The 10,737-nt window shown below is 41.2% G+C and overlaps 1 protein-coding gene across 2 annotated transcripts; it reads left to right on the plus strand.

Moving 5' to 3' along the window:
• Positions 1–1,177: 1,177 nt before the first annotated feature.
• On the plus strand, positions 1,178–9,755 carry LOC146131997 (uncharacterized). Of its 2 annotated transcripts, XM_083396662.1 has the most exons (5): positions 1,178–1,419; positions 1,800–1,941; positions 2,498–2,584; positions 2,867–3,014; positions 7,324–9,755. In XM_083396662.1, the coding sequence occupies exons 2-5, from the start codon at positions 1,800–1,802 to the stop codon at positions 7,505–7,507; spliced, it is 561 nt and encodes a 186-aa protein (XP_083252788.1). In that variant the 5' UTR covers positions 1,178–1,419; the 3' UTR covers positions 7,508–9,755. The 2 variants fall into 2 exon arrangements, with proteins under 2 accessions (XP_083252788.1, XP_083252789.1); XM_083396663.1 differs by lacking the exon at positions 2,498–2,584 and having other exon boundaries at positions 1,182–1,419.
• Positions 9,756–10,737: the final 982 nt, after the last annotated feature.

Here is a 10,737-nt window from a genome sequence, read left to right on the forward strand (position 1 = left end):
CAACGTCGTTTTTTATGTTAAAAAAGAATAACGATATATTCGAAACGCTCAAAATGTTACCTACTTTTATAATGGGCGGTGGGGTTCCTATTTGGTCTAACTAAAACCTCCAACCATCATGCTCCAAAATACTTTGAAGTTGTTAACTTGATATAACTATAATTCAAGTACTAAAAAAGAAACAGGTGTGAATATTTCTAAGAGGACGTTATTCAAATTTGACCTACTAGATCTGACAGTTATTGAGTATTCAAAAAGGATGATTTGTTTATTTACAGTCTCAAATCACTAGCTTTGTGATCTAGCCCTACGATAAGATACGCTCAGGCTTGATGAAAACGTGTAAGTTTTGATTGTAAGTTCACAAGATCTGACATTACCCTGTTTTTAAATCTTTTAATTTTTTTTCTAGTGCCAGGTAAATTGGAATTTTTTAACGACGCTTGATTCAATATGTGTGGGACATTTTTTGGATGCCGCTAATAGCTTTTGGCTAGCAGTCAATTACGGCCAGCTGTTTACAAAGTTGTAATTACGCGGCAGTCATCAGAGCATCACGAAGTAGTGTGTAGGGTCAGTGCCTAGCAATTAGAGCGAATTTACGGTCAACATTGAGCCTTCTTCTTACGCCCAGCGTCCAAAATTTTCCACTACCAAACGTCACATCCCGTTGTCTCAGCGCTTTGAATGGGCGACGCCTAGAGAGGCCTGAGAGAGAGATTCATTGCAAAAGCGCTTTGTCAAGAGCTCTTACACACAAACGACTGGAGAATTACATTGGGAGTCGGTAAAACTGGCCAGGTGTTTGGCTTCTTGCATATTTCATTAGCCTTGTTGTGCCGAGAGAAATGTGTGCCGTGCTGATCAACAGTTTTTTATCAACTAAAAGGGTTCCAAGTCCAACCAACTTCTAGGCGCTGTTGTCGCTCTTAAGGTTTTCGACACCGAGCCTTTAACCTTGCCCATTCATTCTCCAGCGCACCTTTGCTAAAGTCCAGCTTTCAAGCGCGCGTGCCGCACACACGCGCCGCGTCCTTTGTTGTGATCACGCGTCCTTCATGCGTGAAAGACGCTCGGCCGCGCGCCGTGATTGGCCCAGCGCTCGGTGACGTCAGCCGCCCAGCTGATCGATAATAACACGAGCGACAAAGAAAGGCCCTGACGCTCGGTTATAATAAAGTGCGACAGGGTGCAGCCAGCAAGCATACAGTCGCTTCGCAATAGAACGTAACGACGTATTGAAACCGAGAAAAGGCGATGTTCTGAACCTGTCGAACGATTTGCTGATTGTTTTTGTCTTGTTTTTCTTTCTTCTGTTTACCAAAGTGCGAATGTCCCCTGTTGACTGCAAGTATACAAGTTGTGCAAGCGACGGTCGGGATTACAGCCGCGAAGGATATCACCGATTGTACTGGAAAGGTATTTGCTGCGTTTCTTTAACCGGCATCCGCTGCTTTGTGCAGTGAACCAGTTACTGACACTTTTTAAAACAGCCTGGCTATCAATCACATCGCGCTAAGCTGTCGGGCGAAGGGCTAACGAATGGACTCCAATGAATTTAATTCAGGAAGACAGTTGATCAGTGCGTTTTGTAAACAATATAGCGTTAGGCGATCAAGCTGTAGTCTTTCGCGAACTGTACAGCGTTGTTTAGGGTAGTTTAAGGAGAGCTTTGCATTGAATTATTCATGCACGGATCTGCCCTTTCAGTTTTAGAAGTTCTAATTTCAGTTTGAGTCGCTCTTGGGGATAAAACGCAAGCGCAAACGTTTTGTTTTAATTGTTCCGTTGTGTTTCAGATGTTTAACACGATTGCGTATTGCCTCGGCTTTTCAAGCAATGGACTGACGCCCATCAAGGAGAGCAATGACCTTTCTTTTGTCACAAAGGAAACCGAAGACCAGTGGACAATAGTGGACCTCGATGGAAAAAAGGAAAAAGGTAAAATATCCGGGCCAGGTTTCTTTGTTTCTCTGTAACCTAATTTCTGCTAGACAATTTTCAATCAGAATAAAACCTTTTCATTTTAAGTTGGTTAGCGTTGGTGGATAATAATTTTAATGAAACGGGTAGAACGATTAGCGTTTCTTTTTTGTTTTTCTAAGTCACGATTTTAAACAGCGACGGTTTTGTCATTTTCTTTGTGCCCAAACAGTCTTTGTTTACGTTTTTACGCGTGTGTGTGCGTGTTTGTGTGTGTGTGCACGGGTTTGGTGGCATGCCTGTTGAGTTATTTCCTGTAAGAGCGATTGTCAGTTTACCCACTCGACTGTGAGAAAATTCGAGTAATGACTGGCCCACGCAGGTATTACAGCAATGAGTGGTGTACAAAATGGTTATTTTTCCTGTGTTTATTTTCATTTTCTTTCCTGGTTGCCTTTTTTATTTCGCTTTTCCTTGCCCTTCTTTGACAAATTTAAATGAGAAAAAAAATCTTGTACCTGAAAGCAATGTAAAATGGTCGAAACTGAATCAATAGCTGAGAAATCTGTTTCAGATGACGTCTTTGACTATCCAACACCTCCCCCATCCCCCAAGATGGAACACAGTTGGCTTATCACCCCTCCACCTTGCTTTAACGCAGGTGCGCAAAACTTTCTTACCTTTCAGCAGAAAATAAAATTAAAAAAATAGACAAAAACCCAAAACGCCCAAATCTTAACAATAAGCTAAACGCACAACTAACAAAACGTTGCCGAAGTTTGCAAGAAAATGGCCTTGCGAAGAAAAACTTAAAGTTGAACCATTTTTTGCAAAAGAAAATGTGCATGCTGCCTCTTTGATTTACACCGGCGTGCATTTTGAAAGTTTTTTTTGCGCGGGTTTCAAACCTTTTAACCAAACCTCTGTGCCTTGTTTTTTGCAGACGATGCCGGACTGTTTGTGGCGCCCGAAAGCCCAAGGGAAAACCTGCTAATTGAGCACCCGAGCATGTTCGTCAAGTCTCCCGAGCAGAGGAACAGTGAAGTGTCCTCGAACGAAGTCAAGGCCCCCGCCGAACACCGACACAAGGCGTAAGTAGCCACTTGTTCAAAAAACTGCCGATGCCTTGCAAAAGTAAAATCGCGCCTCGAGTGGTTTCGCCTTTTTTGACAAGACCTTGGCGATGGTTTATTAGCGAAATTTCGCAGCCCTGGTTTATATACTGCCGTTTTAGAAAACTACAGGTGCCAAAGCAGTGGTTTTTAACCGGGGTGCCCTGTGCGCCATTTGTAAAGTCAGAAAAAATCTAACAATTTTTGCTCTCTTGGTAAGCTTCTTGATACTTTATTTGTTGCAGCAAATCATTAAGTTTTTTCTACCATTTGCAATTGCAAAGATGATGTGCGTTGTTTAAATTTCGTTCATAAAACCACTTATCAGACACGCTAGCCAAGGGTGCCGCAATCTGTTTGTTTTTTTCGGGTGCCGTAGGCCTGAAAGGTTGTTAACCACTATGCAAACTACATCAAAAACCCTTAAAAAATCTTACCAATTTCGCAAACCGGCACACGAAGTTAATACTGCAAGGGGATCCTTAAGCAAATAAACCGCCAGGCGATTTGTGTGGGAGGATTGGGGGATAATTGACGGTTTCACTCTTGCTCTGCAAAGCGCAATTTAAATGCCGCACGACAGCAGGCGACTGTGGCATCGCTGCCTGTATATAGTTACAGCTGTATGTACAGTATGGGACGACCAATATCTGTTGCGTTTGAAATGGCGAAATGCGCAGGAACAGGCGGCGTTTCGGGCTGGGAAATAAACACAAAAAGCGACCGCTTGCGGTAAGATAGAGTGCCAACACCGGTGCGGACGTCCCTGTTCGAACTTTGCTATGCTTTAAAAGCCTTCAAGCCAAACTGCACCGTTGCAAGCACCTGTGTAGTCGTATAATATGCATAACTTCAAAGAGCGACGAACAAATCTCGTTATTCCGTTTTTATTTCAAAAATATATTGATTTAGAGTTGGTTTGTTGCCGGTGCTGAAAATTGTTAAAGCCTTCGAGAAAAAGGAAAGCGCTTCAAAAAGCAACAGCTTTGGCGCCTAAGCCAATTGGCCGATCTCGCTTTTGGTCGAATAAACAACGACCACATGGCAAATCGATATTGACTGCAGATTTACGATTAGCGGTACGGGAAACAAACAACGTCCTATATACGCGGCCATCCAAACTAGGCCTTATACCTCTCAACAAAAGCGTTTTTCGATATAAAAGTTTTTTCCTTAGATAAGTCGTAACATTTCGACAACAATTATGCCATGTTGTTTTCAAACTGGGTCGGTCAGCAAGTTTTAAGGTGTCCGTATTTCCTGGTGAATTTTGTTAAAGTGGGCACATCCTTTACATTGATTCGAAGCTTTATTTTTTTCTTGTTATCAAAACGCATGAGGCCCCTAATTGGTTCAAGGGATTTAAAGGGGTTCACAAAGTCAACAAACAGTTTTGGCGCTTATGCTGTCGTTTGCTTAACTAGCACAAACCATTTGCATCAGGCAAACTAACAGCGGCCTTCGCATCTGGCAGGCGATGCTATAAAGAAATCAGTTTCTACGTAATTTTAATCGTCACGGCGAATTGAATCGAAACAAGGGTGTCGTCACAATCGATTCCTCGATTACGTCACGACCCTAGTTCGCCCGACCTGAAAAAGGCAAAAAAAGGGGAAAAGGCGCTGGCTTTTCCATTCCGCCAAATTGATTCCTTTGTGCGCCCCACCCCTCAGAAACGAAGCGACGCAATCTGAGCGGCGAAAAAAGGCGTGAGTAAAAAAGAAACAAGAAATGATCTCGGTTCGCCCGGGCAACGCTCCCGTCGCTCTTTTTCCACGTATTTTTCGGAACGCCTTCTGCGCGTTTGCCCGTGTTGTCCTGGATTTAAATAGCCCTGAAACAACTATGCTGCGGCCCGATATGACTGTTCTCTACGACGGTGACTTGGTTGCCCTTGCGCCAGGCAGCCACCTATGTGCGCTGGATACGACTTGTTTGTTGTTGCTTTGTAGCCCTAACGCTTGGTTATAAAGCCCGACTCGGGAATTGTAACAAAGCGCTGGTAAAAAGCTAAAGCTTTGGCACACAACAGTTCCTAAACAGGGGCCACAGACCCCAAAGGGCCCTGTAAAAACGTTGTAGGGGGGAATAAATATAGTTACTTTAAATATCATGCTAAAGCTGTTGAACTATTTCGACTTAATTAATGCATTTAAATATTTATGAACGGAAATGTAGTTTTGATTGACGATAAATTTATGAAGGATTGATTAAAAACAGGAAAAGACCATTTTCAGGTTGTTTTATACAATCGCTGACAGCTTCTGCTAACAAGGGGTAGGTCACATATGGGTTCTATGAAAGGGTTTTAGGTTGCCAAACACAATTGTGACCCTTGGCCAATATCATTCGTGCAATTTTGCCAGTTTAGTTTCCGTTGTTTTAAAACTGAGGTTTTCAGTCGCATTTTATTCCAATGTTAACATTCCCTTCTTATGGTAGATACGTGACCAACTGGTTCTGAAAATAGCGTTGTAACTCGTTGTCGAATTAAAAAGTGGGCGGTCATTTGTACAGGTGCGGCGCCCAACAATAGGTAATACAAAACCCAATACACACACTGCCTTTTGTCACAGCGCATTGTAGCCAAGCCAAAGCAACGCGCAACGGCATTTCGTCATATTATTTAACAGTAAAAATACAGGGAGCCGCCTCCCGGATTGAGAACTGACTGGTACGGAAATCGATTTCAAACCGCGCAACATAACAACTGTGACGTCACCATTGCGCGTTGTTGTGGGTGATGACGCGGCGTTGCGCGCTTTCCGTTTGTCAGTTCGACGCAGTTCTGACCGGAAATGCCCTTTATGCGTGATGTGAGCCAATGCAACCCGTATCATGACTGGGCGGGTAACACACCATTGCGTGTCATGTGAATCGGGACTATAAAGCATTGTTTAGCTGCTGGCTATTAAAGCCGAATGGAGGTTTGACGTTTTTTATGGGGAATTTTGATAAAGATATGATCAATTTGCCACTACTTTATACGGCATTTTAGTGTTTTTTTATTGTTAAATGTCAAAAGAATACCTTTTCTAGTGTTTCTTTTAGAATGTTGCAAATCCTAACTAATAGTTTTTAGAAAAGAGGTATTTGAAATCCATTGGATATTTTGACAATAACGACCCTAAAGCTTCCACAAAAAATCGAATAAAGTATTCAAGGATGGCGCATTTGTTTCTTTAAACACATAAAAAAATACTAAAAACAGCTGCGTTGGTCGTCAAAGGCTGCTGCTGCAACGGGTTACAATGGCAGTCATAACTGAAAGCTTTAACGAGCTTGATATGCTTTCCGGTCCCCCATAAACAATGGCAATTTCCAGTGTCCTGCTATCGCACAACCCTTCAGGCCCACTCAGGGGCCTTTAAACCGCCGATTGGATTGGCTTGTTGTTTTGCAATGGCTTCGTGTTGACTAGCTCGCCTGTCGCGCATCAATACAGCGTTGTTGTCAGTCGAGTGTCGCAGCCTTTGCGTGTGTGTGACTCTGCGCGCAGAGTTCACAGTAAGCTAGTTGACACGGCCACTTCAAACCCGGCTAGTTGTTTACACCCGATAAGCATATTTACCATTGGCGGTTTGTGTTTGTGCGGACAAGCACTGGACGCAACTTGGCCCCGTGCCAGTTCACTAGTGACTAGTCGACTTTGCACCATCATTTTTTTTACTTTAAAAAAATGTGTAAAAGACCGATGACGGTATAACGGTTTTAACGTGAGTTTTTTTCTATTGGTTAAGTTTTTATGTCTTTAAAGCGGTTCCCCTCTTATTAAATTTTACCTTTAGCGAATCTAAATACTGAAAGGTGCGAAATCACTTAACGCTTCCTAATTTTTTTGTCAAACCACAACTCAATTGCTATACATCCAAAACTCATTTCTTCACCGATCGTCATAATGCCCTATATTTTGGATACAAAGTATCGCGTTCTGATCCGACTCCAAGTGACGTCATTTCTACGCTCAGTTCAGTAAAATAGATAAAATCATTCGTCCAAATTTTGATTCAAACCTACAGCCAACCTAAATTTCCGCTCCGATATAACCGCATATCCCTAGCTTAGCCAATACTCACCTTAAACATTTTATCGATTTCAATTAATATGCTTTTTTCGCCCTTTACACTAATTCAAACATTCAACCTAAATCTCAAATCCGATATTACCGTACATACATATAGCCTATGGCCCTAGTCTTTACCCAACTTAAATATGTTAGCGATTTGACTTTTTATTATAATAATTCAAAACGTTCAACCTTTCAAATCGACTCTGAATTGCTCCGCAGCGCCCCCACCTCCCTGCGGCGATCACAGCGCAAGGCGGCAAGGAACGCGGTGGCGGCTTTGGCCGTCCAACAGCGCACCAAGCAACAGTTCAAGCACAGCAGCAAGCAAGAGGTGGCTAAGCGAAACAACAAGGCTTTCCAGAAAATGCGACAGATCGTCCATCAGCCACGCAAGCGCTGCTGAGCAGTTTGCTGGCGGTTTTCCTGTGTGTTTCTGTGTGTTCTCGTGTTAAATAACCCCCTACTTTTTTGTCCTGTGCATATACATAGTTTTTTATTGAATATATATAGTTTTTATTTCGGCTACTCTCGCGCCCCTTTCGCGGGACCGAGGAATTTTTGGCGAAATTTGCGCGTTGCTTTGAGAAGGATTTTAACCTTGCGATTCGAATTGCTGGTAGAAAAGCATTTTACCCGATTTTATTCCTGACTTTTAGTTCCGAAAAAGCGCACGCTTGAGTTTTTAAAGCGTTTCGTTTGGATGAAAGCAGTGATCAATTTTGCTTTTTCTCCCTACTAAAGTATTTTGCTTTAGAACGATTTTTTTCACTTTTAATAGCAATATTTTGGTTCCGGCGCTTGGCCTGTGTTTCAAAAGCTGTTTTTACTTTAAATTTCGCCAAAAAACTTTCGATGCGCTGTTCGGCATTGCGCAGTCCCGGTTTGCGCGCGAGAGTGGCCCGTTGTCTATATTGTACAAAAAAAAATAAATAAACAATAATAAACCAAGACAAAAGGTATTACTAACATAATCTTCACTCGAATCTCTCTAGGAAAATTGATTTGCGCGTTTTTTGTGTTCTTTTTTTAGTATGTCTGTGTTCGCATGCCTGTAACTTAACGTTTGCCTGAAAACAGCTCGCTTTTCCAGCGGCGCGCACCTCATTAAATCACGTGCGGTAATGTGTACAGGGATGTTTTTGTGCTTTCTTATTTCGGGCGCGTTTTTTTTTGCTTTTTCGCTTCGTAGCGGCGCCGGTCGACTTTTCAAAGCTTTCAAAAAGTAGTGTACAAAATTTGCTTGCAACGCTCGAAAATACGCTTGCCCCTTTTTGATTTTTTCTTCTCGTCGCCTGTAAATTTTCACCCTTTTTTCACTTTTACAAACAAAAAAATTTTATTTTTTAATAACCCTTCTAAAGATCGCATACGCATTTATTGCTATTAATATTATTAATATATACATATATACATATTTTTTCGTGTGTGCGTGTTTGTCCACAAATGTAGGACGTGTCATTGCCACTGCATTTCGTTCTGTTTTATTGCGTGCTTTTCCTTGAAAAAAAACAACAATACCGCTATACTTTCGATTATTTGTTTGTTTGTACGTAAAAGCTGTGCTGGAGTTGTCGTTTCTTTCTGTGAACGCAATCAGTTACCCATTTATTGCCCAACTTGGATCCAATAACGATTTTTTTTAATTTAAAACGAAAAATATTTTTTTCGTTTTTAAAACAAAATTTTGCAAGTAAAAACAAAAGTTTTCAATAACGAAAAATGGCCAGCCGCCGGTCGTAGTCACCTACCTACCTCCAACTGGCATGAACGGACGCCTTACTGTGATGTAAAACCAATAACCCCTCTTTGAAGCAATACAGCGCCGAAATGAGCTTAAAAATAGCACCCCGGTGTGCAGTCTGTTGTTCCGCTGCAGTTATATCCCTGGTACCGCTGGTTATAGTAAGTTCCTGCGCAATCGAGTAGAATAAAAACCACAAAAAATCCAAACTATACTCGGGTACCTTTGCTTTGTGATTTTCTTTTTAATTCAACCTGTGTTTTGCTACTTTTTTTCGCCTTTGTTCACTTATTCATCCAAACTTGCCTGGTGTTGACATTTTTGCGATCACCTGCCTTCCGCACAGTTTTCGCGGCGGTTTGCTTTTTGGGTAGTTTTCCACGCTTTGAAACGAGCGCGCCCGTTTATTTTGCTGCAATCCGGAACCTATGCTGACGCGTACACCAATACTGGGCGCTATTGGTTATTCGTTATGGCTAGCAGAATTGGCAATACATCATAAGTGTACCTAGTGCCAGCTTTCTAAACACTTCATCCGTATTGCGGCAATAACCCTGTAACTTCTACAACACAGCTTAGGCCATACAAAAATAACTCTGTCACATATTACCTGTTGTTTGTCGTGAGCGATCACAGCGGCAATATTGTTGTGCAGAAACGAGCTCGGAATTCAAACACAGCATTAAAAAAAATCGTCGTTTGTAACCCACTCTTCTTTGTCAGTGTACTATATGTTTAGGCAGACTTGTACGTCCGTTTGTCGCTGTGTTGTTCACTACCCAAACAACTAACCTCTACCGTGTTATATATTCCATTCTTAGCCGAAAGCAACTTGCCCGTCAATATCAAAGGCGACCACCCTGTCGTCTTTTGACGCGTTTCAAATTCAATAAACTAACTTCAAATTCCACGCTGACTGTTTGTTTTCACAACATTGAGTGTCAGATGTCAATTCAGTTAGAACTTGGTAGTAAATGGTATCAATATACGCTTATTTCCTAAATGAAAGGTCAGGTGAAAAATGTTGAGTTGAACCTTAAACCAGCGGTGTCCAACTCAAACATGCCGAGGAGCCAATTTTTATCTTATAACTTCTTCCCGTGCCAAGGTTCAACAATTCTTTTCTCTAATATTAAAAGCGCTTTTATACAAAAAATAAAAACAGTATAGTGTTATAATATAAGAAGTAATGGTTTGTTGTCATGTTTGCTGGGATTGTTTTGTATTGTGAATAAACAATGACAATTGGCTGTATAACAAATTTAGCTTTTTTGACAATTGGCTGTATTTTGGGGGGGCTTGAACGATCACCGTAAGTTTCCTAAGGTTTCTTGTTTCAAGTGTCCGAATTATGACGTAAGTCTGTGACGTAATCTCTGATAATTTCCGTGCGTTTCGTTTAGAATAATTTTTCAGCGTTCCGGTAATCAAGTTATACCTATCGCAAACCATGATCTAATTGTCCTAAATGAACATTTAAATATCAGATCGACATCGATGCCCAGTGTTCTACATAAGTTCAGCCAAGTAACTTGCAACATTACCTATGCACAAGTCAAGTTATTTTCAATAAATACCAAGTACCCCTTATCAAAAAAAAGTAAAATTATTAAAATTACTATTAAAAAAAAATAATTCATTCTATTTTAAGCAATATTTGCATAGTAAATACTATAACGAAACAAATGGCGGAGTAAAGCAATAAGCATATTTTCACGTCTAAAAGTTGAAGTTAATAACCTATTTTTTTACGATTTTGTTTAATAAAATTATCCAAATGACTTAAGTCAAGTCAATAAAAAAGCAAGGACTTGAAGAGCACTGAAGTCAGCCATTGGCGAAAAGGGTTATGGGATGTCTCATACAGGATCTGTACCGCCACTTAGCGGACA

This window comes from Ascidiella aspersa, chromosome 9 (assembly GCF_963924565.1).
Source record: "Ascidiella aspersa chromosome 9, kaAscAspe10.2, whole genome shotgun sequence".
Lineage (NCBI taxonomy): Eukaryota > Metazoa > Chordata > Ascidiacea > Phlebobranchia > Ascidiidae > Ascidiella > Ascidiella aspersa.

Bases quoted from the DNA above. Each gene is read 5' to 3' on its own strand.
- LOC146131997 (XM_083396662.1), top strand. From the start codon at position 1,800: ATGTTTAACACGATTGCGTATTGCCTCGGCTTTTCAAGCAATGGACTG. The intron at 2,585-2,866 runs GTGCGCAAAACT...TGTTTTTTGCAG, and splicing joins TCCACCTTGCTTTAACGCAG to ACGATGCCGGACTGTTTGTG. The intron at 3,015-7,323 runs GTAAGTAGCCAC...ATTGCTCCGCAG, and splicing joins GCCGAACACCGACACAAGGC to CGCCCCCACCTCCCTGCGGC.